This window comes from Ambystoma mexicanum, chromosome 6q, assembly GCF_040938575.1.
Source record: "Ambystoma mexicanum isolate Mex_15411 chromosome 6q, UKY_AmexF1_1, whole genome shotgun sequence".
Classification (NCBI taxonomy): domain Eukaryota; kingdom Metazoa; phylum Chordata; class Amphibia; order Caudata; family Ambystomatidae; genus Ambystoma; species Ambystoma mexicanum.
Window position 1 is genome coordinate 973,254,471 of NC_090937.1, and position 23,898 is coordinate 973,278,368.

The window sequence follows — 23,898 nt, forward strand, 5'->3', positions numbered from 1 at the left end:
GTTGGTGTTTGTAGTACTGCGCTTTTGAAATGAAATGGAGTCCCACAAACTGAAAGAAATGCTCTTCTTTCTAAAACTGGAGCCACTAAAAAGTGATGCAGCTGCACACAGTAGATTGCCTGCTGGCAGTTTGCCCAGCATCGGTTGTGCAGACCATGAGAACGTATGATGTAATCTACAGGCGGCATATATTGTGACGTTACTGCCTTGTTTTTGACGAGTCACATGAATCAATAGCTTCCCACATACTTTCCCTCTGAAGGAATGCCCACATTTCAGCATACTTATAATATCCATCAAACAACTGTCGAATACTATGTATTTGCCCTCTTTCATTAGACTGTCATCCTGCGTCAAAGTTGTTTCGGCCTGTGAAATTGAGGACATATCACCACATTTGAAAGAAATATCGCTGCTATCAAGTTCTGATGCGTCGGTGAATGCTGCTGCTGGTTCATTCTCTGTCATTTCAACATCTGCTAACTCAACATTGATGGGAGAACACAACAATGTCGACAGCTTTTTTTGGTGGCAATTTTTTGGCAGGTGTAGATTGTGTGAATTGATCTGCGACTACTTCAGAGCTATCTTCAATACATCCAGTATCATGTTGTTGCGGCGGTGCAGTCGTACTGTAGCAATGGTCCAATACAACTTTACTGGATTCTCCGGACACATTAATTTCATGTTCTGGCCATTGGACATGAGCATCCCGAGTCTCAACATGCCGCGTCTGAATTAAAGGAGAGTTCCGGGACTTTTTTTTCTATTGTCCCTACGGTTCGGCCATGTGTTTTTAAGCATAACTCAGTAGATCATAGAAAACTTTCCTATGGACCTTACCCGACTTTTCGTCCATTAACGCACTCGAAATCAGCCGCCATTTTCTGATAATCCTATCATTTCCCCCCATCGCCCTGGCTCACCTGCTTTTGCGGCACTAAATCAAATCCCCCGCCCCTGAAACAGACTTTATCAAAACATTCATATTCCCCGCCTCTATCCGTGACGTGACTGTGCTGCGTAGGCAAACGTGCCCAGGCGTCTTCTACGCGACTCCACACAGAACCCGGAAATCAACACAGATCAGCTCACAACACAGCGCGCCACAATTCGGAATATGAAACTGTACTTTTAAATCAAACCGCAAGATTGTAAATTTGGTAAAGTACATTTATTGGACATCAAATTTTTAGAGAATATTCAGCGATTTGCATTTTTCTTTGCTCTCGATCCAAAATAGTTCGTCTTGAGGCAAGCGATGTTCGTGTGCAGTACACAGGGTGTTGGTTTACGATAAAATAAGCTCTTCAGTCGCACTGATAATCGCATGGCTGTTCCAACAACGAGGCACTAGGCCACCACAACGGTCTGTATGTTGCATCTAGCCGTTAGTACCGCGTAAGGGCATACTTGTACTTTGCGATCGTCCCACAAAATGGTCAGGGTGCTAACGTTGTTCACGCGGAGAAGCAATTGGCGATTATAGAAGCCATCCGCCGGTGTCTGGTACTCGTGACACAGACAATAATGGATGAAGTACCTGTTTGAAAAACATAAAAAATTAAATTAGTCTCACCATCAGATCTTTATTAAAATTATTCATTTTATATATTAGGTCGGGAAATTATTTCATAGCTAGGACAGTGCAACTGGGTTTTATACGTCAAGGGGGGGCTGTAGGATACTGAGACAGTCCCCCAGTGCAGGGGTTGACAGGGAGTGCAGGTGGAGAGTGGAAGGGCCCAGGACCGAGATCGCAGACAGTGGACCAGTTGTAGCAGGGAAGAGGGAGAGAGAAAGCAGAAGCAAAGAGGAAGGTTTTGAGGTGCTTCCGTAAAAGGAGACGGTTCTCCCCAAGATAGTGCGCGGTACAAAACAATATGCCACGTAGAACGAACAAGTACAACTTAACCCGTCTTTAAAGCTACTGTATAGTAATTAAATTGCGGTATAAACTCATCTAAAGAGTTACTTACATTATATTTGCATTTTCCATTGTGTCTGTGCTTAGGGCAGCCCCGAAATACCACTCTTTCTATGCCGACGTTATTTCTTCTAATGAACGAACATGAAATGGCTTTCGTTTCTGAAATTATATTCATTATCGTTTCTTACGTGGTCCCGGCCTGTCAAGGTCAAATAACAATAGAACCTTATACTGAATCGTGGGCCATTCTGGCACCCGAGAAAAAATCAAAGCAGCTGACCTTCACTTTGAACGAGCACACATTCCTAGTTAGCTACATTCAGTGTAAGGCCATCTCACAGGACTTGAAATTTACACTCCATCTTTGCATTTTGTCTGCGTGCTTTGCAGCCCCACAGAACCATAAATACGGAGACATTCTATATTTTTTGAAAAATGATTTATATTACTGTTTGGTTTAATTTAATGCGCAAATGAACAAGGTTGGATAGATACACATATTCAATGGGCCTGCGACATGAGGAGACTCGAGAGAACAGACAATCAAATTACAATCATTTAAACCGTGATGTGTATTTCTCAATGAGCTCTTCTTTAGGTGGACATGGAACAGAGGCAATGTTGGGTGGCAATGCAGTTGTCCCCTGCACAGGTTCGTTCACAACTCCATTTATGTGCCTATCTAGGACGTCAACAATAAGTCTCTCAATAAACTCATATTGCATATCCTCAAACACTGGTTTGATCACCCATTGTTTACTTCTTTTAGTGAAGGCCTTATTGTAGCGAAGCGTCCCTAAAGTTCCGGTCGTCCTACTTTGTTGACGGCCAACATTATGGTTATGTGCCAAGACCGCTAAAAGAGTCCGATTTATCATGCCCTCCATGCCAAAATGCAATCGTTTTGGCCTGTACTTTAGGCACATATTGTGGAACACCTCCAAATCTCCTGTGTGGCAGAATTCCGTGAGTCCCCTCAAAGCTTTTGTTATAGTTTTATCAAATACAATCTTTTCAATGGCTTTGTGAGTGGGTGATGAAGGAATCAACCACTTCTTCTTCCGTGCCTCCTCTGTGGACAAATGGCCATGTTCACAATTGTGGAAATGTTGGTTCGTGTTCCATCGGTGAACGTTTGTACAGTGTGGCATTACTGACCGCCATTTTTCCAGTAGAATTTCCAACGACCCTCCACATGTTTTTGAGCTCCACCAAAGATGGTTGCTGATTGACTTGGACCACTGTGAAATACCTTGCATATCTTTTTTTTTTACCTGCAGCCGACAATTTTTTATTGATTGTTTTTGCAAGATGCCAAACGTCAAATTGGTGATTTATATTTTTGTACTGTTCTCTCATTGTCTTGGCAATTGAAACGTGTCTGTCCGTGGCTATCAGGTCGATCACCATTCCCCGCGATTGTAGTTCTTGCAATGATGCTACAAAGCCAACTTTCTCCATGGCCACTGAGGATGTACTTTGTGACACCTACACGACCACCGAACTCACAATTTTCTTACTTTCCATGTCCTGAAAGTGGTAGGTGCAGTACTTGGCTGAAAATCCTGGGCTGTCGCACTGTCCATCACCGGCTAGCCTGAACCGTTTGCCCGCGAATGTACTAACAATAGACATTTTTTCCATTCTCCAAGCTTCGCTAATGGCTGGAAATAGATAATCGGTTTGGTATTTGTAGAACTGAGTTTTCGCAATGAAATGGATTCCCACAAACTGAAAGAAAGACTCTAATTTTTTAAAACTTGAACCACTAAAAAGTGCAGCCGCTGCACAAAGTAGATTGCCTGCTGGCAGTTGTCCCAGCATAGGTTGTGCAGACCATGAGAAAGGATGATATTTTGTACAGGTGGCATGTATTTTAAGTTTAGTGCCTCGAATTGCACGAGTCACATTAATCAATGGCTCCCCACATACTTCCCCACCAACCGAATGCCCACATTTCATCCGAATAATAATATCAATCAAACAACTATCGAATACAATGAATTTGGCATCTTTCCTTATACTGTCACTCTGCATCCCAGCTGGTTTGGCCTGTAACGTTGAGGACATGTCACTCACATGAAAGGTAGAATCTCTGATATCGTCTTCCGCTATGTTCAGTGATATTGATGGTGTTTCATTGTCGTCCACTTCATTCTCTTCCATTGCAACATCTGTTCCTTCTCCGGCGATGGGTGAATAAAACAATTTCTTCAACTTTCTCGCGGTCTTAGTTTTTGCGGGTGTGGATTCTGTGAATTGATCTCCGACTGCATCCGAACTACCAGGAGGACATTCACTATCAATGGCTGGTGGTGGTATAGCTCCGTTGTCAATCACTTCATATTCTTCCCATTGGCACGATGCATCTCCAGTCTCAAGTCCCTGCCAAAAGGTTTGACAAGCAACATCTCTCGTTCGCTTCACTGTCTGTGTAGATCTAGTTCGTACACCCACTCGCAACTAGAGGACAGATTGGAAAAGGGATGTTCAGTTTAAACACAACTTACAGTATTGAACTATTAACAGTGAAAAACAACATAATATAGTGACCAGGACACTAACCTTCTTTTGCTTTCTTTTCTTTGAAACTTTCTTGCCTCGAACTTCAACATCAGGACGCTGTTGCTCCGACTCGTGTGTGCATGTCTCCACTTCCTCTTGCGCTGCAACGACTATATTTTCCTGATAAGCACATCCATCACGCACTGACGCTCCATCGACTCCCTGAAACATAGAACTTTCATTAGTATGTATAATAATATCGAAAACACAAAATGTACTTGGGGACCAATACCCACGTACATCTCAATAGCAAAACACGAATGAACGCTTTGTGTAGAACATTCAAACGACAATTATTCACGCATTGTTGATCTAGTTAGATGGAACTGTCAAGATCCATACCTCGGGCTCCTCATAGACTTCCATTGATGATATTATTGAAGATGATGCTTCAGTGACTCCCTGAAACACAGTAATTGCATTAGTATGGTTTTCTATTTTGATAAAAAGAACAGAAACTTTGTGCAGGCGTGAACGGCTCATCTAAATAGACCTGCACAAATGATCAGTTGTCTAAAATAAATAATGGATATGTAAATATGATTCGATTTGCTCGATCGTTGGAAGTGTCACCACCCAGAGATCTGCATCAACTACTAGGGGTGATGTTCTTGTAGAAGAAGCTCCGTCATCTCCCTGAAACATAGTACTTGCGTTAATAAAGAAGGAAGTATAGCGGATGTAATCACGTCATATGATTTCGCTTGATTGAACTGTCAGTATCCATACCTCGAAATGCATAAGAACATCAAGGGACGATGTAACTGCGGTGCACACTTCTGCAAGCTGTTGCGCCGACCCGTAACTGCACGCTCCCCCTTCTTCTTGGACTAATGCTCCATCGACTCCCTGAAACATAGGACTTTCATTAGTAATGAACACAATATTGAAAAAAGAAGACACATAGGAGGACGACGACAGAAGGACATATCAATGGCTAAAAACGAAAGAAACATTGTGTGTAACAATCACGCTACAAGAATGCAAGATCTGATGATCTCCATCGATGGAACTGTCCTGAAACGTACCTCGAGCATCTGAGTGACATCAACGGTAGTCGTCAATACGTTGGACTCCTCAGCATCTCCCTGAAAGACAGTACTTGAATTATTTTGGATAACAATACTTATAACTGAAAACAAAGACTAGAGGACGAGTACAAGGGTGTACCATTAGGTAAAATAATTACACGTTAAATTAAAACTATTGATTTACATGCCTAAAACAAGTCAGTGGCAGAATAGCCAAGTAAGATTACCCGATAGGCGCTTGAAGTGGCTGATGACTGCAATAACGACACGGATGGAGAATCTTCCGCCTTCATATTGAGTGGATACATAAATGGGGAAATTATTGTTAGCTAATGCTACACACTACCGCAAGGCCGAGAGATAAATACGTAAACTTGACTCACCAGTGGAGGGATGTGGACGAATAGAGTGGGAATAGCGGTTGAGAGCAATTTTCGCCTCGCTCGCGGTGTGTTCTTCTTTATTAGCAATGATGTGGAGTACATGTCAGAGGTAAAGTGCCTGCTGCAGATGCGGTATCGATCACCCCTCTTGTCCGCAAAGACTTCTAGGACTCTACTTTCAAGCTCAGACGGTGGATATCCGCAATATCGGACCCATTCTCTTATCTGATCTATTGTCTTAGGGAAAACATGCATTATAGTACCTTCAGATTTATTATGGGTCTTCGAAGGGCAACCGCCAATGGAACAGGCAGGCATTGTGGAAAGTTCTGAAAAGTAAAGATCAACAATTCTCTATGAATACCAATGTAAACTCAGAACATGTGACTAGTTCCTTGCATGTACTGTCTTGAACGAAAAGAAATTGGACGCAAAATGATTATGGTACATGGCCTTACCTTGACGAACAAACAGATGCAGGGATCAGAGTAGTTTCTTGTCGTAGAACAGGGAGCAGTTCACAGGTTGCAAACTGAGGAGTTTCCTCGAAGTGGTCACGGAAGTTCACAGAGACGAAGAGCAGATAGCCAGCACCTTCACGGGTTGACTAGCAAAGCGTAAAGAAGTGCTCATTAGAAATAAATATGAAGTGGGTTATAAAGAATTCGAAACAGGGGTGTGTTTGTGAATGAATGACGTGTATAAGTCGTGGCATTATGCGGTTTGCAGGGGGGCGTCCAGCGTGAGGGGGATGCTTGGCAGGAGACACAGGGTCTGGAGGTAGACATGGGAACAACAACCCATGCTCTATAGACCACTTTGAAGTGTACATGGTCTTTGGCACCTCTTGGCCTTTATCGCTCCCTGACAGCTCCACTTGCCAGCGCAAGTACCCCGGTGCGAACTGCCTTTGATAGGGCGGGGGGTGGATTGGGGCGGTGGTCGTGCAGACAAGACACAGGAAGACTCGTGAATGGAGACACACTTATGTGGATTGCAGGGGGGCGTCCAGCGTGAGGGGGATGCTTGGCAGGAGACACAGGGTCTGGAGGTAGACATGGGAACAACAACCCATGCTCTATAGACCACTTTGAAGTGTACATGGTCTTTGGCACCTCTTGGCCTTTATCGCTCCCTGACAGCTCCACTTGCCAGCGCAAGTACCCCGGTGCGAACTGCCTTTGATAGGGCGGGGGGTGGATTGGGGCGGTGGTCGTGCAGACAAGACACAGGAAGACTCGTGAATGGAGACACACTTATGTGGATTGCAGGGGGGCGTCCAGCGTGAGGGGGATGCTTGGCAGGAGACACGGGGTCTGGAGGTAGACATGGGAACAACAACCCATGCTCTATAGACCACTTTGAAGTGTACATGGTCTTTGGCACCTCTTGGCCTTTATCGCTCCCTGACAGCTCCACTTGCCAGCGCAAGTACCCCGGTGCGAACTGCCTTTGATGGGGCGGGGGGGTGGTGTGGATTAGGGCGGTGGTCGTGCAGACAAGACTCGTTTGCCGCAGGGCCTCACCAAGGAGAGGCCATCTAACTGCATGTAAGAGGCTGCCTGCAGGATCTAGTACATGGAAGGCAGGGGGGTGAGTTTATAAATACCTCACCCTCCCAGGAGAATATATGGGTGCAGTTCACCCTGGAAACCCTGGATGCCTAGGCAGTTAGTCAGCAGCAGGCTGGCCTGTGGTGGCAAGGCGGCACGGGCCAGAGGTGGTCATCTCTGTACCCGGTGCCCAAAAGGATGATTTATTATGATCAACCATATTGATTATTTACCTATAACCATGTTTTGTATCAATAAAATCCAACGGCCTTCCTTTTATTGCCAACGCTTGAACAAAGTGGTGTGGTAAGTATTTTTGGGGGAGGAGGCAAGGCCGGGAGGCTTGATGCCAACCCGCAAAATAACATATGTATGTCTGCTGCATATGGGTTCAACGGTTATGTGGATTGAAGGTGGGCGGCCAGCGTGAAGGAGGATGCTGGCCAGAGACATGTGGTGTGACAAGACAAGGCACAGGAAGACTATTCAATGGAGACACACTAGATTCATTTAAAAAATCAAAACAACCATTGTTAAAATATATGTTGGGTTTTATTTTAGATCTTAATTTCAATTGAACATAAATAATAAACATTACACATTGTAAAGTTGCGGTTGCAGCACATCCAGGGAAAATCCGCGGTATTGTCCACTGTCGCTGGGGAAATGTCTAATGGCAAGTACTGCACAGGCAGGTATTACTCTCCGAACGCGGTGTCCGAGCCTCCCGTGAAGCCACCAAGTGAAGCAACGATAGGCCACCAGCCTGTACCACCTGTGAAAATGAAAGATGCAAACTGTATTAAAATGACAAAACTTTCTTATCACTGTCGATTCAGGTAAAAAATGTCATTCTGCTTTGAAAAAAATTCTATCTAGAAAATGCACAATATGGAACCAATTTACATGCATTCGAATGATATGTAGATGTAATTTTATATGTGGGAGACGACCATGACATAGTAGTGGCATCACTGACATCACAACCAGAGTATACTTACTCGTTACTCGGATTACGCGGACGAACAGTGCCGTGAAGTTCGTGCATAAGCACCATCATCATCCTCAACACGGTCCGTGAGAGGCAGGCTTCCCTGAACTCTGGCAGCTTGGTGATGCATCGCGGACTTGGCTCGCCTTCCGAAATGTAGGCCAAGCACCCGGAATTTTCACGGCAGCAGCAGTTCTCCTCCTCAGTTGCCATTAGCTCGCACCGATTGCACGTGCACCAGGTGGAGACGCCGTCCATGCGACATGGTCCAGGCTCTTCATCCGTTGACTGGTCCTCCCAACTGCCGTCCGAATCCCCATCGTTTTCGCGTGCTTGCCTTTCCAGTAGTTCTTCCTCGGTGTACTCGGGCTCGTACATATACGGCATTATTGTAGCCATTGTGTGGTAAAGAAAGTCAAATAATTTATAGCGGTGGTACTGGTATCTGTTCACACGGGCTACAATCAACGAAGGTAGCTGACCAGAGCACAGAAACGAGTCACAGAATACTCAAAGTAACACAGAGAGAGGAATCGATTCGAAAATCTGCTGCTGTGTGTTGTGAAATGGTGTGTTTATACTTATTGAGGAAAGAGGCGTCCTGCCATTTCCATGGCGACACTTCATTAGCTGAGGCGCAGCGATTGTTGACACGAAACGTGCTTTGGCGTTGGGAAATGGGCGGTACGCGTCTGCTGATGTCAGGCTCAGGGGATTTGATTTAGTGCCGCAAAAGCAGGTGAGCCAGGGCGATGGGGGGAAATGATAGGATTATCATAAAATGGCGGATGTTTTCGAGTGCGTTAATGGATGAAAAGTCGGGTAAGGTCCATAGGAAAGTTTTCTACGATCTACCGATTTATGCTTAAAAACACATGGCCGAACCATAGGAACAATAAAAAAAAAGTCCCGGAACTATCCTTTAATAGTTCCTCCATAGTGTAAATGGTCTGGCAAGCAACATCTCTCATTCGCTTCGCTTCACTGTCTGTGTATGTATAGTTCGTAGACCCACAGGTAACTAGAGGACAGATTGGAAAAGGGATGTTCAGTTTAAACACAAGATAAAGTATAGTACAATTGACTGGAAAAAAACATAGTAGTCCCCAGCACAAAAAAATTTCTAAAGTTATGAACTGTTTGTAACTAACCTTATTTTTGTTTCTTTTCTTTGCAACTTTTTTGACTCGACCTTCAACATCTGCACGCTGTTGCTCCGATACGTATCCGCATGTCTCCCCTTCCTCTTGCGCTGAAACTACTATTTTCTGTATCCGCATAGACCGCACGGAATGAGGCTCCATCGACTCCCTGAAACATAGTATTTTCATTACTGTGTATCAAAATATTGTTAGCATAAAACGCACGTGAGGACGAACACACATGTACATCTCAATAGCCAAACATGATTTAAACATTGTGTGGAACAATCAAACGACAAGTATTCGAGCTCTGATGACCTAGTTCGATGGAGCTGTCAGTATCCATACCTCTGGCTCTACATGGACTGCCACGAATGATTGTATTGAAGAGGAGGCATCAGCAACTCCCTGAAACACCAGTACTTGCGTTAGAATGGTTTTCAATATCGTAAACATAACACACACTTGGGGTCAACGGTACAGGTACATATAAAGAGATAACCACAAATGTTGCATTGTCTAAAAGAATCAAGGAATATTTAAAAATGATCAGATTTAATCGACTTATTTCTCCGATTTCTTTACATCTGCATCATCTAAATGGGATCTTGTGATTGTAGTGGAAGCTCCATCATCTCCCTGAAACACAGTACTTGCGTTAATAGGGAAGAAAGTATAGCAAATGGAATCGCGTTATATGATCACGCTCGATGGAGCTGTCAGTATCCATACCTCGTGCTGCTGAAGAATATCTAGGGCTGTTGTCAATGTGGTGTGCACTTCCGAAAGCTGTTGCGCCGATTCGTATCCGCATGGTCCCGCTTCCACCAGAATTACTTGCATGTCAGGCTCTGCATCAAGTGCGTGGGTTGACGATTCAACAACTGCCTGAAACATAGTATTTGCATTAGTAAGGATTACAATATTGAAAACACAACACACGCTTGGGGTCGACCGCACAGGTACATATCAACGGCTAACCACAAATGAAACATGGTGTAGAGCAATCAAACGACAAGTGTTCCAGTCCTGATGATCACGGTCAGTTGAGCTGTCAGTATCCATACCTCGGGCTGCTGAAGAACATCTATGGCTGTTGTCAATGTGGTGGACGCTTCAGCATCTCCCTGAAAGACAGTACTTGCATTAGTATGGATAACACTAATTATAACTGAAAACAAACACCAGGGGACGACAGCTAAGGTGTATATCAATTGGAAAGCACTAACCAAACAATTGGTAAAATAATCACACAATCCATACAAACTATTACTTGATATGCATAAAACAAGTCTGTAGCGGAATAGCCAAGTATGATTACCTGATACGCGCTAGAAGTGGTTGATAACTGCGAGCACGTGACGAAAGTAGAATGTTCTTGCTTCAGATTCAAGGGATAGTCAAGAAGTTGTAAAGGTAAATTGTTTGATAATAAAATGCAAATATTTAAAATTGCCATGTAAGGAGACAGAATACTTGAGTAATGCGCAATATAGCACAGTTCCCTGTGCCCATATATAGATTTCGTTTGTGGGTTATGAAATCTAAAATTAATGTTTTGATAAATGTCATTATTCAAAAAGCTATACACTCATATCAAGTATTACAAATTGGAAACAAAACCTAAAATATCAATGAATCCATTCGGCTACCTACACACTACCGCAAGGCCTAAAGCTAAAAACGGACACTTGACTCACCAGTGGCGGATTGTCGACGAATAGAGTGGGAATAGCGTTTGCGAGCAATTTTCGTGTCGATCACCGTTTATTCTTTTTTGTTACCCAAGATGTGGTGTACATGTTCGAGTGAAAGTGCCGGCTGCAGATGCGGTATCTGGTGGGCAGTCATAATGTCGACAGTCAAAATGTCGACAGTCAAAATTTCGAAAAATGTCGAAAAAAATGTCGACAAACAATAATGTCGACATTTTTTCGATATTTTTCGAAATTTGGTATTTATTGTATGAATAAATATATATAACTAAGATATGTTGAGTATGAGGTGTGGGGGGTGGCAGGGGGTCTTGGGTGAGAGGGGTTGGGGGACATCCCCATAGTAAATGATACTCTTTTTATTTATTTAATTATTGAATAAATAAATATATAATTACTATGTGTTGAGAATGAGGGTGAGAGGGTGGTTGTGGGGGGTGGCAGGGGGGTGTTGGGTGAGGGGGGGTTGGGGGGACCCCCCCCCCCCCCAATAGTAAATGATACTCTTTTTGGTTATTTATTTATTGAAAAAATAAATAAATATATAATTAGAATGTGTTGAGTATGAGGGGTGGGAGGGTGGTGGTGGGGGTTGTGGAGGGGGGTGGCAGGGGGGTGTTGGGTGAGGTGTTGATAGTTCTAAGTGACATTTTTTTGTCGACTTTTTTTTTTCTAAAAAATGACTTTTTACATTATAAGTATAGGATGTCGACATTTTTGTTTTCGAAAAAAAAATTTCGACATTTTTGTTTGTCGACATTTTTTTTTCGACATTATGACTATAAATCGCGGTATCTATCACCCCTCTTGTCCTCAAAGACTTGTTGGACTCTACCTTCCAGCTCATCCAGTGGATATCCGCAATGTCTGACCCATTCTCTTATTCGATCAACAGTTTTCGGGAATACATGCATTGTAGTGCCTTCAGATTTAGCCTGGGTCTTCGAAGGGCAACCGCTAATCGAACAGGCAGGCATTGTTGAAAATTCTGAAAAGTAAATATCAAGATTATTATAAAATCTTGATGAATAAAAATGTCATAAAAAAGTAAATGAACCATGCCATGCTCAATGCAAGGTTTGTTTTGGTCGCTGGAACTATACCAGTTCATCATGTGCGGCTTAGTATTTGCATAAGTTACAGACATTTTTTAAATTATGTGACTAAACTCTGAACATGTGACTCGTCCCTTAAGGAACCATGCTTACATTATAGACTGGACCCCCGAAGGATGCAATTCGATGACAATTGACACAGATGAAAATAAATAGATCTATTGATAGCATAACAATTGAAACTCCAGTCAATAGCAATGAGACCAATGACCATAGCTCTATTGGGTACTGTAATAGCAAATAGATTGAAATGTAAAAATGACCGAAATATGACTACGATACATGGCCTTACCTTGACCAACAAACAGTTGGATTCAGCAGGCCGAGCAGTATGTTGCAGGAGAACCGGTAGATGGCCACAGGTAGCACACTGACGAGTTAGCTCGAAGCGGTCACAGATACCACGGCGATGAGCAGATTAGCATAGATCTCAGTGGTTCTCAGGTAGCACGTTCAGGAGTTGACTTGCAAAGCACAAAGATGTTCTCATGAGACATATCAAGTGGTTTATAAAGTATTAGAAACGGGGGGGTGTTTGTGAATGAATGACGTGTGTATGTCGTGGTATTATGTTTATTGCAAGGGGGCGGCCTGCCTGGAGACACGGGGTCTGAGGAGGCCATGTGAGCGATGGGCCCTGGGCGTGGGATACCTTTTGAAGTGTACATGCTGTTTGGCACCTTGGCCGTTTGCGCCCGTCACAGCCCCCCATGCCAGCGCTCATCCCCGGGTGCGAACCGCCTTTTGGCGTGCAGGCAAATGTGTGGGAGCGAGGGGCCATCAGGCCCCTCTCCTTTACTTCTCAGTAGAAACTCGTACCAAGTGCCTCCAGTAGTGGGTTCGCCCCTTGCCCTTATGTGATGTTAACTTTGCATGACATTTGTGTAGGTGGGAACACTGAGCAGGACACGGGGCATCCATTTTTGTACCCCCTTTCCACTCCATTTTGGTGACCAGGCCTCACTGCGATAGCACAGCGCACAGCGCACAGAGCACATCGCCCACACCCTCGTTCCCACTCGGACTGGAAAACTCCAGAGGTATTTGCAACAGCTAATAAATGTAACACATCACTCTCTGAGATCACGGTCCTGCATGTGAACCGGCCTGAACCAAGCACATGGCTTGCTTATCTCCACAAACGTGTCCTTGCCCACGCACCCTCGTCAGTGGAAAGTTACTGCCATTCTGACCCTGTGTCCCTGCAAGGTATTCTCTTCATGTGCCAGACCACTGACCACGCCATGATACCCACCTAGCAGATCCCCAACTAACATTAGACCCCTACTGCAGTATATCGTTGCCTATCAATAACAAATGCCACATATCGGAGATTCTTGTGAGCACAGACCAACAATTCAAAGAGTGTATTATAGTGGTCAAGACCCTTGACCTAAGGCCTGTATAATCCAATGTTAATTGATAGAGTTGATATATGTGTGACTTTTATAGAGACATAACCGATTGAAAGACTTTGAACAAGTGTTATTTAGTGTATGCATTATTGATAATATATTATGTTAGCTTGGATAGTGACCACCCCGCTTCACAGCGACCTGAACTTCACCCATTCCAAGCACAGGTGTCTGACGTCCATCCTTGAATGGAGACACACTTGATTGATTTAAAAAATCGAAACAACCGTTGTTAAAATATATTTGGTTTTATTTTGTAGCTTATTTTGATGACACAAATACGAAACTTTACACATTGTACAGTTCAGGTTGCAGCACAGGGAGAGAAAATCCCCCTCTACTGACCACTGTCACTCGGGAACGTTTCTCTTATGGCACGAACGGCACAGGCGGGTATCACTCTTCGAACGCGGTGTCCAAGCCTCCCGTGAAGCCACCATGTAAAGGAACGATAGGCCACCAGCCGGTACCACCTGTGTAAAAGAATGATACAAACTGTTTTTAAATGACCAAGATAAGTTTATTAAACGTTTGTTGTCGATGACAATTCTTGTAACTAATGGCATTCTGCTCGGACAAATGCTATCTAGACACTGCACACTATTGAACGACTTTCATGCGTTAACATGATATGTATATGTAATTTTGGATATAGTAGAAGACCATGAAATAGGAGTGGCATGACGAGCAGAGTATACTTACTCGTTACTCGGATTACGAGGACGAACAGTTGCGCGAAGTTCGTGCATAAGCACCATCATTATCCTCAACACGGACCGTGTGAGGCAGGCTGCCCTGAAGTCTGGCAGCTCGGTGATGCATTGCGGTCGTGGCTCGCCTTCCGAAATGTAGGCCACACATCCCGAGTTTTCACAGCAGCAGCAGTTCTCGTCCTCGGTTGGCATTAGCTCGCACCGATTGCATGTGCACCAGGTGGAAACACCGTCCATGCGACTAGGTCCAGGCTCTTCAGCTGTTGAATTGTCCTCCCAACTGCCGTCCGAAGACCCATCGTTTTCGCGTGTTTCCCTTTCCAGTAGTTCCTCCTCGGTATAGTCGGGCTCGTACATGTAGGGCATTATTGTATCCATTGTGTGTTACACAAACTAAAATAATTGATAGCGGTAGTACTGGTATCTGCTCACACGGGCTACAAGCAACGAAGGTAGCTGACCAGAGCACAGAAACGAGTCACAGAATACTCAGCAGCACAGAGAGAGGAATGGAATCGGAAATCTGCTGCTGTGTGTTGTGAAACGGTCTGTTTATACTTATTGAGGAAAGAGGCGTCCTGCCATTTCCATTGTCAGTACTAGTACTGGGAGCTGGAACGTGAGCTGATAGTGTGACCCCCACTGGTATACCTAAGCCAACACCTTTATGTATGCCCACTTATGTATTGTCCCCGGTGACTTCCATTTACTCCCCTCCACAACTTGGTCAGAATGTCCCTCAAACGAAGCTTTGTACGAAGCTGGTTTCTTATCTTAGTATACGTTCTTTTGTGATCAAAAGAGCATTGTTCCTCCTCTATATAAATAAATACATCTTAGAAGGGGGACGTGGGGAGTAAGCCTTACCAGGCAAAACAACCTGAAACCCTACATTCCTAAACCTGGCCATTTGCAGACTACTCCAATTTCTCTAGCTCACAATTGCATCTCTTGCACTCATTCTTTCTCCCCCCCCCCCCTCTCTGATACATAGTGCCCCATGAAGAACAAAGCATCTGCGAGACGGCAGATGAGGGCTAAAGGTGGTATGGAATCTCTGATATTGGTGTTAAAAGACGCACAGGTTTAAGGTTCAGAGGATGGGCTACTTGAAATGTGAGGACCGCAAAACCTTATTTTTTCTGTCCATAGCATGTTGGTTAGCAGCCTGAGAGATGCCTCAAACCTCATTCTAAACTGCTTAGATGCTATGCTCAGTGGAACTTCTGCTGGTTTAATCTGGGCAAGTCGTTTGCCAGGCATTGGTCGGAACCGGGGTCAGAATTCAGGCTATTTTCGTTCCGAGGTCTACACTGCTGTCTCCCACAAGCCTCCAAACACTTCACACACAGTCCAGAATAAAATGTACCCCCTGCCACCAACAGCCACAACTAACCAGGTTTTGATGCAGCAGCAGGCTTTTGATATCACATTAACTGTGCAACCCTTCCGTGGGTTCTTCACAGTAAAACAAGGAGCAGAAACGGTAGGTGGCATGTGGATTCCTCTGAATAATGTGCAGCACCTTAGCTTGAAAAAGAGGACTGGGTGAGATAGCTGCAGGATGGTGAACGCTGTGGTGGCAGTGGCAGGAGTTTTAGTGGGGAAATCATGGACTTTGACTGCACTCTAGAGTGTGCAGTCTGACGCCTTGCTAGCTAAATGTCCCCTGCCCCTGTCCGCATTCTCGACATGAACAGAGCACACACTTTCTTACTTGTCACAATAAGTCAATTATATCACCAGTGCAAATTTTCAGGGATGCTGTATCTACTTCTTAAAAATTAATAATTGCTTTCTGCACCATGAAGGAGTTCTATAAAATTGTGAATTTAACGTAATTGTTTATTTTGCTCCCTATAGTAACCTTTTTGTTAGGAAAAAGTTGTCCTGAGTCACAGCTATTGGAGCATAAATGGTAGCTGGCTGACCTTTATTCATGTGTTAATCTGAACATTAAATGGATGTCGTTCCATGTGCAGCTTTTCTTCGTTTTTATGCGCACATTTTCCTATAAACATATCTATCTGCCTCTCGCTAACATTCTTTAGTAATTAGACTGATACACACTCCAAACATACTAGAAATGATATGAAACTGAAGAATGATGACAGTAGAGGCTGAATTGACGCGTCTCAATTTGGAAACTCCATTACAAATTCCCTTGGAGCAAAATTTCTTTTATGGTGTGTGTGATTTATATGCAATTTGGCACGCTTATGAGAGGATCCAAGTACAGTTTCTTACCAATCCTGGGCATTTATCAACCTGTCGTAACATCATCTTAAATTATGTTGTGCCGCACAAGGTAGTATAAAAGTTTTTACGTATATTACTGTGGTTGTTTGGGGCCCGGGATTAGGCCATTGGAATGTGACCCGAATGTGGCTTCAATATGTAACCTCCCTTGTTTTGCATGTTTCCTCAAAGCCTGGGTTAAAAACACTTGTAATTAAACATCAAGTTGAGGGTAAGAATCTTCGTTTCGTATGTTGGGTGGCTCTAGAGCACCATCTCAAAGCCAAAACTATTTCATTGGCGTACAGTGAGGTGGGCGATGGGATTTAAAGAGGGATAAAGCTTGTGGTTGTGGTTATTTACCCACTGATTGACTGGCCATGGTAATCCTTTAGCTATTCCCAACCACTACCTGCCACTTCCCTCCCAAATCATGCCCTCCTAGGATCTGTTGGAGCTAGTTTAAGGGCAGTTAACCCACAACATTTAGGTGTGTGCTCGTGTTATTTCAAAGCAGTATTCCAAAAGTTAATGACTTCATTGCAGCTCTAAATGTGCTACAGCTGTAATGTTTTAGCAAAGGCTGCCTTCCCTCATTTCATTTAAAAGCATTTTGTCTTGTTGGACTGAAGAGCTGTTAAAAACAAGCATTGGCAAAGTTAATTGTTTTGGGTTGTGACTAGGTATTTGGCGTTTGCTAGGCACTGTTATCAAAATGCCCAGGTACTCGCATCATTTTGCAGCTGTATCATTTAATGGCCAGGTAATGCCAGTTCCTAGCAAATGCCTATACCCAAAAACCAAACCTGTTGCCAGTACTTGTTTATTAGGTGGGGGATTAGCAGACTAAATCTGAACCGCTTGTGTGGGTTAAATGTAGCAATTAAATGAACCACTTTAAACCATTCTTTTTTTTTTTTTGTTTTTGTTTTCTGTTTCCCTGCTCAGAAATGCAAGAGGAACCCTGCAGGAAGAAATTATCAAAAGTCTGTGGATCTGTTGAAACTGTTCCTGGTGCAGTGAATAATGAAAGGAGCTCTGTTTCAAGGCACACACAGGACGTTATGCAGCAAGGCAGTGGTGCAAAATCTTCAAAGAGCAACCTGAATCCAAGGATGCAGTCTTTGATTTCAGGCATTAGAGAAGCACCTTTGAGTACATGCCAGGGAAGTCATTCAAATGATAAGAGTTATACAATATCTCAAACGTGTGAATCCACAGCAGTTCTTAATCTGGTTGAATCCATGACTGCATCTTTGCCTCTCCCGGAATCCTCTGCTGCAGCTTTGCCTCTCCCGGTATCCTCTGCTGCGGCTCTGCCTCTCCCGGTATCCTCTGCTGCGGCTCTGCCTCTCCCGGTATCCTCTGCTGCGGCTCTGCCTCTCCCGGTATCCTCTTCTGCGGCTCTGCCTCTCCCGGTATCCTCTTCTGCGGCTCTGCCTCTCCCGGTATCCTCTGCTGCGGCTCTGCCTCTCCCGGTATCCTCTGCTGCGGCTCTGCCTCTCCCGGTATCCTCTGCTGCGGCTCTGCCTCTCCCGGTATCCTCTGCTGCGGCTCTGCCTCTCCCGGTATCCTCTGCTGCGGCTCTGCCTCTCCCGGAATCTTCTTCTGCGGCTCTGCGTCTCTCGGAATCTTCTTCTGCGGCTCTGCCTCTCCCGGAATCTTCTTCTGCGGCTCTGCCTCTCCCGGAATCTTCTTCTGCGGCTCTGCCTCTCCCGGAATCTTCTTCTGCGGCTCTGCCTCTCCCGGAATCTTCTGCTGCCGCTCTGCCTCTCCCGGAATCTTCTGCTGCCGCTCTGCCTCCCCCTGAATCCTCTGCTGCGGCTCTGCCTCTCCCTGAATCCTCTGCTGCGGCTCTGCCTCTCCCTGAATCCTCTGCTGCGGCTCTGCCTCTCCCTGAATCCTCTGCTGCGGCTCTGCCTCTCCCTGAATCCTCTGCTGCGGCTCTGCCTCTCCCTGAATCCTCTGCTGCGGCTCTGCCTCTCCCTGAATCCTCTGCTGCGGCTCTGCCTCTCCCTGAATCCTCTGCTGCGGCTCTGCCTCTCCCTGAATCCTCTGCTGCGGCTCTGCCTCTCCCTGAATCCTCTGCTGCGGCTCTGCCTCTCCCTGAATCCTCTGCTGCGGCTCTGCCTCTCCCTGAATCCTCTGCTGCGGCTCTGCCTCTCCCTGAATCCTCTGCTGCGGCTCTGCCTCTCCCTGAATCCTCTGCTGCGGCTCTCCCTCTCCCTGAATCTTCTGCTGCGGCTTTGCCTCTCGTGCTACCCTCTACTGCGGCTTTGCCTCTCATGGAATCCTCTGCTACAGCGCTTCCGTTTCTTGAGCCCTCTCCGATGGCGCTTCCATTTCTTGAGCCCTCTCCGGCAGTGCTGCCGTTTCTTGAGTCTCCTCCAGCGACTCTGCCGCTGCTGGAGTCCTCGTCGCCCGCGCTGCCCCTCCTTGGGTCCTCGTCGCCCGCGCTGCCCCTCCTTGGGTCCTCGTCGCCCGCGCTGCCCATCCTTGGGTCCTTGTCGCCTGTGCTGCCCCTCCTTGGGTCCTTGTCGACATCCTTGCTGCAGAAAGATTCCAAGGCAATCTCCTTGCATCAGTGCGACTCCTCTGTTTCTGCTTTGCCACAGAGTGAATCCAAGGCACAAGCTTTATCTCGGAATGAACCAACACCTGTGGCTTTGCCTCCGGGGCAAACCATATCAGTGGCTTTTCCTCGCAATGAATCTTTGACATCAACATTGCCACTTTTGGAATCCACAGTATCTTCTTCAAATCGAATGGCATCCACAGTTTCGTCTTCAAATCGAGTTGAATCTACTTCAGGTTTCCGTCCGGCACAGTACACTGGATCTAGATCAGTTGTGTCACATGCAATGAAACATTCTGCCAATAACTCACAGGAATATTTTGCTAAAGAAACTTCTCAGACTGCAATTTCACTCAAGTTACCTCGCAAGTTAACGGCCGATGATACCAAACAAAAGCAGACTTTTTTCAACAAGCTGTATAAAAGCGTTGCTTGGAAGCTTGTGGCTGTTGGAGGATTTAGTCCCACTGTGAATCATGTGGAAATCCTTCGAGCAGCAATAGAGTCTCTCAAATCTACTTTGGATATAGATTTTATACCACTTAAAGAACTGACAGATTTGCCCCAGAATAAAAGTTCTCAAGAGAACATTGTGTGTGAACTGAGATGCAAATCTGTGTATCTGGGTACAGGTTGTGGGAAAAATAAGGAGAATGCAAAAGCTATTGCTGGAAGGGAAGCATTAAAGGTGTTTCTTAAAAAAAAGGTGGTTGTTACAATATGTAAAAGAAGATTTTGTGGCCATGAAATTGAAGACCTTGTGCTTCTTGATGAAGTGTCACGACACGTAAATTTACCACCTGCATTGAGGATTCCCCAAGACTTGCTGTAACTATACACCTATTAAGATAAGGTATTCGATGTGTGTGTTCAGTGTTTTTTAGGCTAAGTATAATTGAAAACTTTATTGAATTTTTTGTTTTTTTGTACAAGGCAAACTTGTTTCCAGATATTTTGTATTTGCCTCCCCTTTCCAATTTTACAGAAAGAAATATATTTTTGTTCTTTTTACTCTGTAATGGTTAATTTATTTTAAAGAATTGTTGGGCTCAATCGTGCATGTAAAGTGTTGCTCTAAAGCTTCTGCTCGCCTTTAGTTTAGTCAGCACTCTTCCTGGCTGACAGTTGCAAGTCCAGACTTCCACAATTGGGCCCTCCTCTATTTAATAATATGCCTTGATGGCACAATACTGTACATTATAAGCTAAATTGTCTATTTTATTTCCTAATTTTAATTAAGGTATGAGTAGAAGTAGTCTGCATTCAGGTGGAATGATAGTTAATGGTCATGTTTTAATGAAGCAAAATAAAATAGAATGAACATCATGATATACCCATCCTAGTGCAAATACAGAGTAACCAAAGGAGTGTAGGGCTGTCCTGGCCATTCCATAATAGATACATATCGTCGACTCAATAGCAAAGGATTGTTTGTTTCTGTTAATTTTTAAGCACAGTTGTTTGCTGTTTCAACCAAATTTATGGCAATGATTACTTGCCAGGAAATGGCATTACAGCACTACACCAAATGCAAAGATCAATTTGAGTACAAATGCCATTATCCGATTTTTCCAATAAATATCACGGTTTCTAAACAAGCAAGACCTCTTTGACGTCATTATGCAATTCAAGGTTGATGTGTTTGTTCATATGGCCTAATTTTAACAAAGCAAATTACTTTGGTAGGGCTGAAAAATAATATGGCTTTTATTAGTGGTTCTGCATGATACTATCCCAGATGACGAAATCTGTTTCATGATAAATCTAAAGTGTTAAAATCTCTCCCGGTTTGATAAATGTAAATGCACAGAGGTCTTATTAATAATGAACAAGCCAACCCCTATCTAAAACCCACCAAAGAAAATCCACAAAGGCCGCCCCATCAGTCATTAGATCTTCTCAGAAAATGTTTTCAACATACTTGAGCAGTAGTATGCGCATATCTAATAAATGTTATATTTCAAGTCGCATATCTGTTTAAAATCCATATAGTGGCGGAATAATATTTGAAGATAACTTCCAATACTTTATTTTTTTATAAATCAGCCTGGAGTTATTTTTTATTCCTGATTTTATTATAATTGGTGTTTGCCACCCCTACACCCTGCCACCGAACAGTCGTTTTGTTTTCCTGGTTTACTGTTTTTTTTTTTTTAATTATTTTTTTCTTTTGCTGCTTCTTCTGTCATTTTCTCTCCCTTCTGTTCCTCTTTGCCTAGTATTTGTTTTGCTGCTTTTTGACTATTCATCTCCCCTTACTTCAGTGAACTCGCTGCTCCTTTAATTCTCACTCCTTTTCCTAGGTTCTTGTTCCAGCCATGTTCCTTTAAATTTTTTTTTTCTGCCTTAATGCTTTTATGAAGCCCAGAGAATATTATTTGAAAAGAAACCACTCTCCTTTTCTGAACTTTCCCACAATCAGTGAGTGATGACGGAAAATGGCTGCTCAAGATGTTGTGTTCTTTGTCGCATTACTCATCGGCTGTTTAAGATTATTAGAGCTAATGGGCATTGGTTTTCACATGGCAAGCAAGTTGTGATGTCACACCTCGCTTGTTATAAACTGCACCCTTCTATAGGGCAATAAGTCGTGTGTGCGTCTAGAGTAAACTAACCACTTCAAAATATTTCCCACATTCAATGAATGCACTTTCTCATTGTGCACTAATTAGTAATTTTAATGGTTTGCTCCTGAGATTATTTATTTTGCCCAAATTCATTGTCCAGTACGTCTACATCAATCACTGCATCTCACATCTAATACTATCTGACAAGATAATACTATCTTACAAGATAAGGCAGAATAGGTAATATTGACCAGGATATGAGAAATTATCAAACATAGATAGTTGCCAAAAGCTCGTTGATGACCACTGGCAGGTGATGATAAAATTGACATCTGATTTAAAAATGACAATTATTGTTGCAGATTAGCAAAATGGTCCAGACACCTTTGCGCTATGGATTGGTTATATAAAGAAAAAGGGATAAAGATGGCCTTATTGTGCATCCATTTTATAACAATCTTAAAGGATAGTTCCGGGACTTTTTTTTTATTGTCCCTATGGTTCAGCCATGTGTTTTTAAGCATAAATCGGTAGATCGTAGAAAACTTTCCTATGGACCATACCCGACTTTTCGTCCATTAACGCACTCGAAATCAGCCGCCATTTTCTGATAATCCTCTCACTTGCCGCATCGCCCTGGCTCACCTGCTTTTGCGGCACTAAATCAAATCCCCCACCCCTGAAACAGACTTTATCAAAACATTCATATTCCCCGCCTCTATCCGTGACGTGACTGAGCTGCGTAGGCAAACGCGCCCAGGCGTCTTCTACGCGACTCCACACAGAACCCGGAAATCAACACAGATGAGCTCACACAACACAGCGCGCCACAATCGGGAATATGAAACTGTACTTTTAAATTAAACTTCAAGATTGTAAATTTGGTAAAGTACATTTATTTGACATCAAATGTTTTGAGAATATTCAGCGATTTTCATTTTTATTTGCTCACGTTCCAAAAAGTTCGTTTTGAGGCAAGCGATGTTCCTTTGCTGTACACAGGGTCTTAGATCATCTCACAATACAGCGCCACAATTCGGAATATGAAACTGTGGTTTAAAAGCAAACGGCAAGATTGTACATTTGGCAAAGTACATTTATTCGACATCAAATGTTTAGAGAATATTCTGGGATTTGCATTTTTCTTTGCTCTCGATCCAAAATAGTTTGTCTTGAGGCAAGCGATGTTCGTGTGCAGTACACAGGGTGTTGGTTTACGATAAAATAAGCTCTTCGTTCGCACTGATAATCGCATGGCTGTTCCAACAACGAGGCACTAGGCCACCACAACGGTCTGTATGTTGCATCTAGCCGTTAGTACCGCGTAAGGGCATACTTGTACTTGGCGATCGTCCCATAAAATGGTCAGGGTGGTAACGTTGTTCACGCGGAGAAGCAACTGGCGGTTAAAAAAACCATCCGCCGTTGTCTGGTACTCGTGACACATGCAGTAATGCATGATGTACCTGTTTGAAAAACATAAAAAATGAAATTAGTCTCACCATCAGATCTTTATTAAAATTATTCATTTTATATATTAGGTCGGGAAATTATTTCATAGCTAGGACAGTGCAACTGGGTATTATACATCAAGGGGTGGCTGTAGGATACTGAGACAGTCCCCCAGTGCAGGGGTTGATAGGGAGGCAGTGCAGGTGGAGAGTGGAAGGGCCCAGGACCGAGGTCGCAGACAGTGGACCAGTTGTAGCAGGGGAGAGGGAGAGAGAAAGCAGAAGCAAAGAGGAAGGTTTTGAGGTGCTTCCGTAAAAGGAGATGGTTCTCCTCAAGATAGTGGCGGTACAAAACAATATGCCACATAGAACGAACAAGTACAACTTAACCCGTCTTTAAAGCTACTGTATAGTAATTAAATTGCGGTATAAACTCATCTAAAGAGTTACTTACATTATATTTGCATTTTCCATTGTGTCTGTGCGTAGGGCAGCCCCAAAATACCACTCCTTC

At 43.9% G+C, this 23,898-nt stretch overlaps 1 protein-coding gene across 1 annotated transcript in view; it reads left to right on the forward strand.

Moving 5' to 3' along the window:
• CDKN2AIP (CDKN2A interacting protein) overlaps nucleotides 1-20,964 on the forward strand; it is a 56,342-nt gene extending 35,378 nt beyond the window's left edge. The window contains exon 3 of the mRNA XM_069631473.1: nucleotides 17,740-20,964. Coding sequence (XP_069487574.1) covers nucleotides 17,740-20,198 — 2,459 coding nt within the window. The 3' untranslated portion in view covers nucleotides 20,199-20,964. The remainder of the gene's footprint in view (nucleotides 1-17,739) is intronic.
• The last annotated feature ends 2,934 nt before the right edge of the window (nucleotides 20,965-23,898 follow it).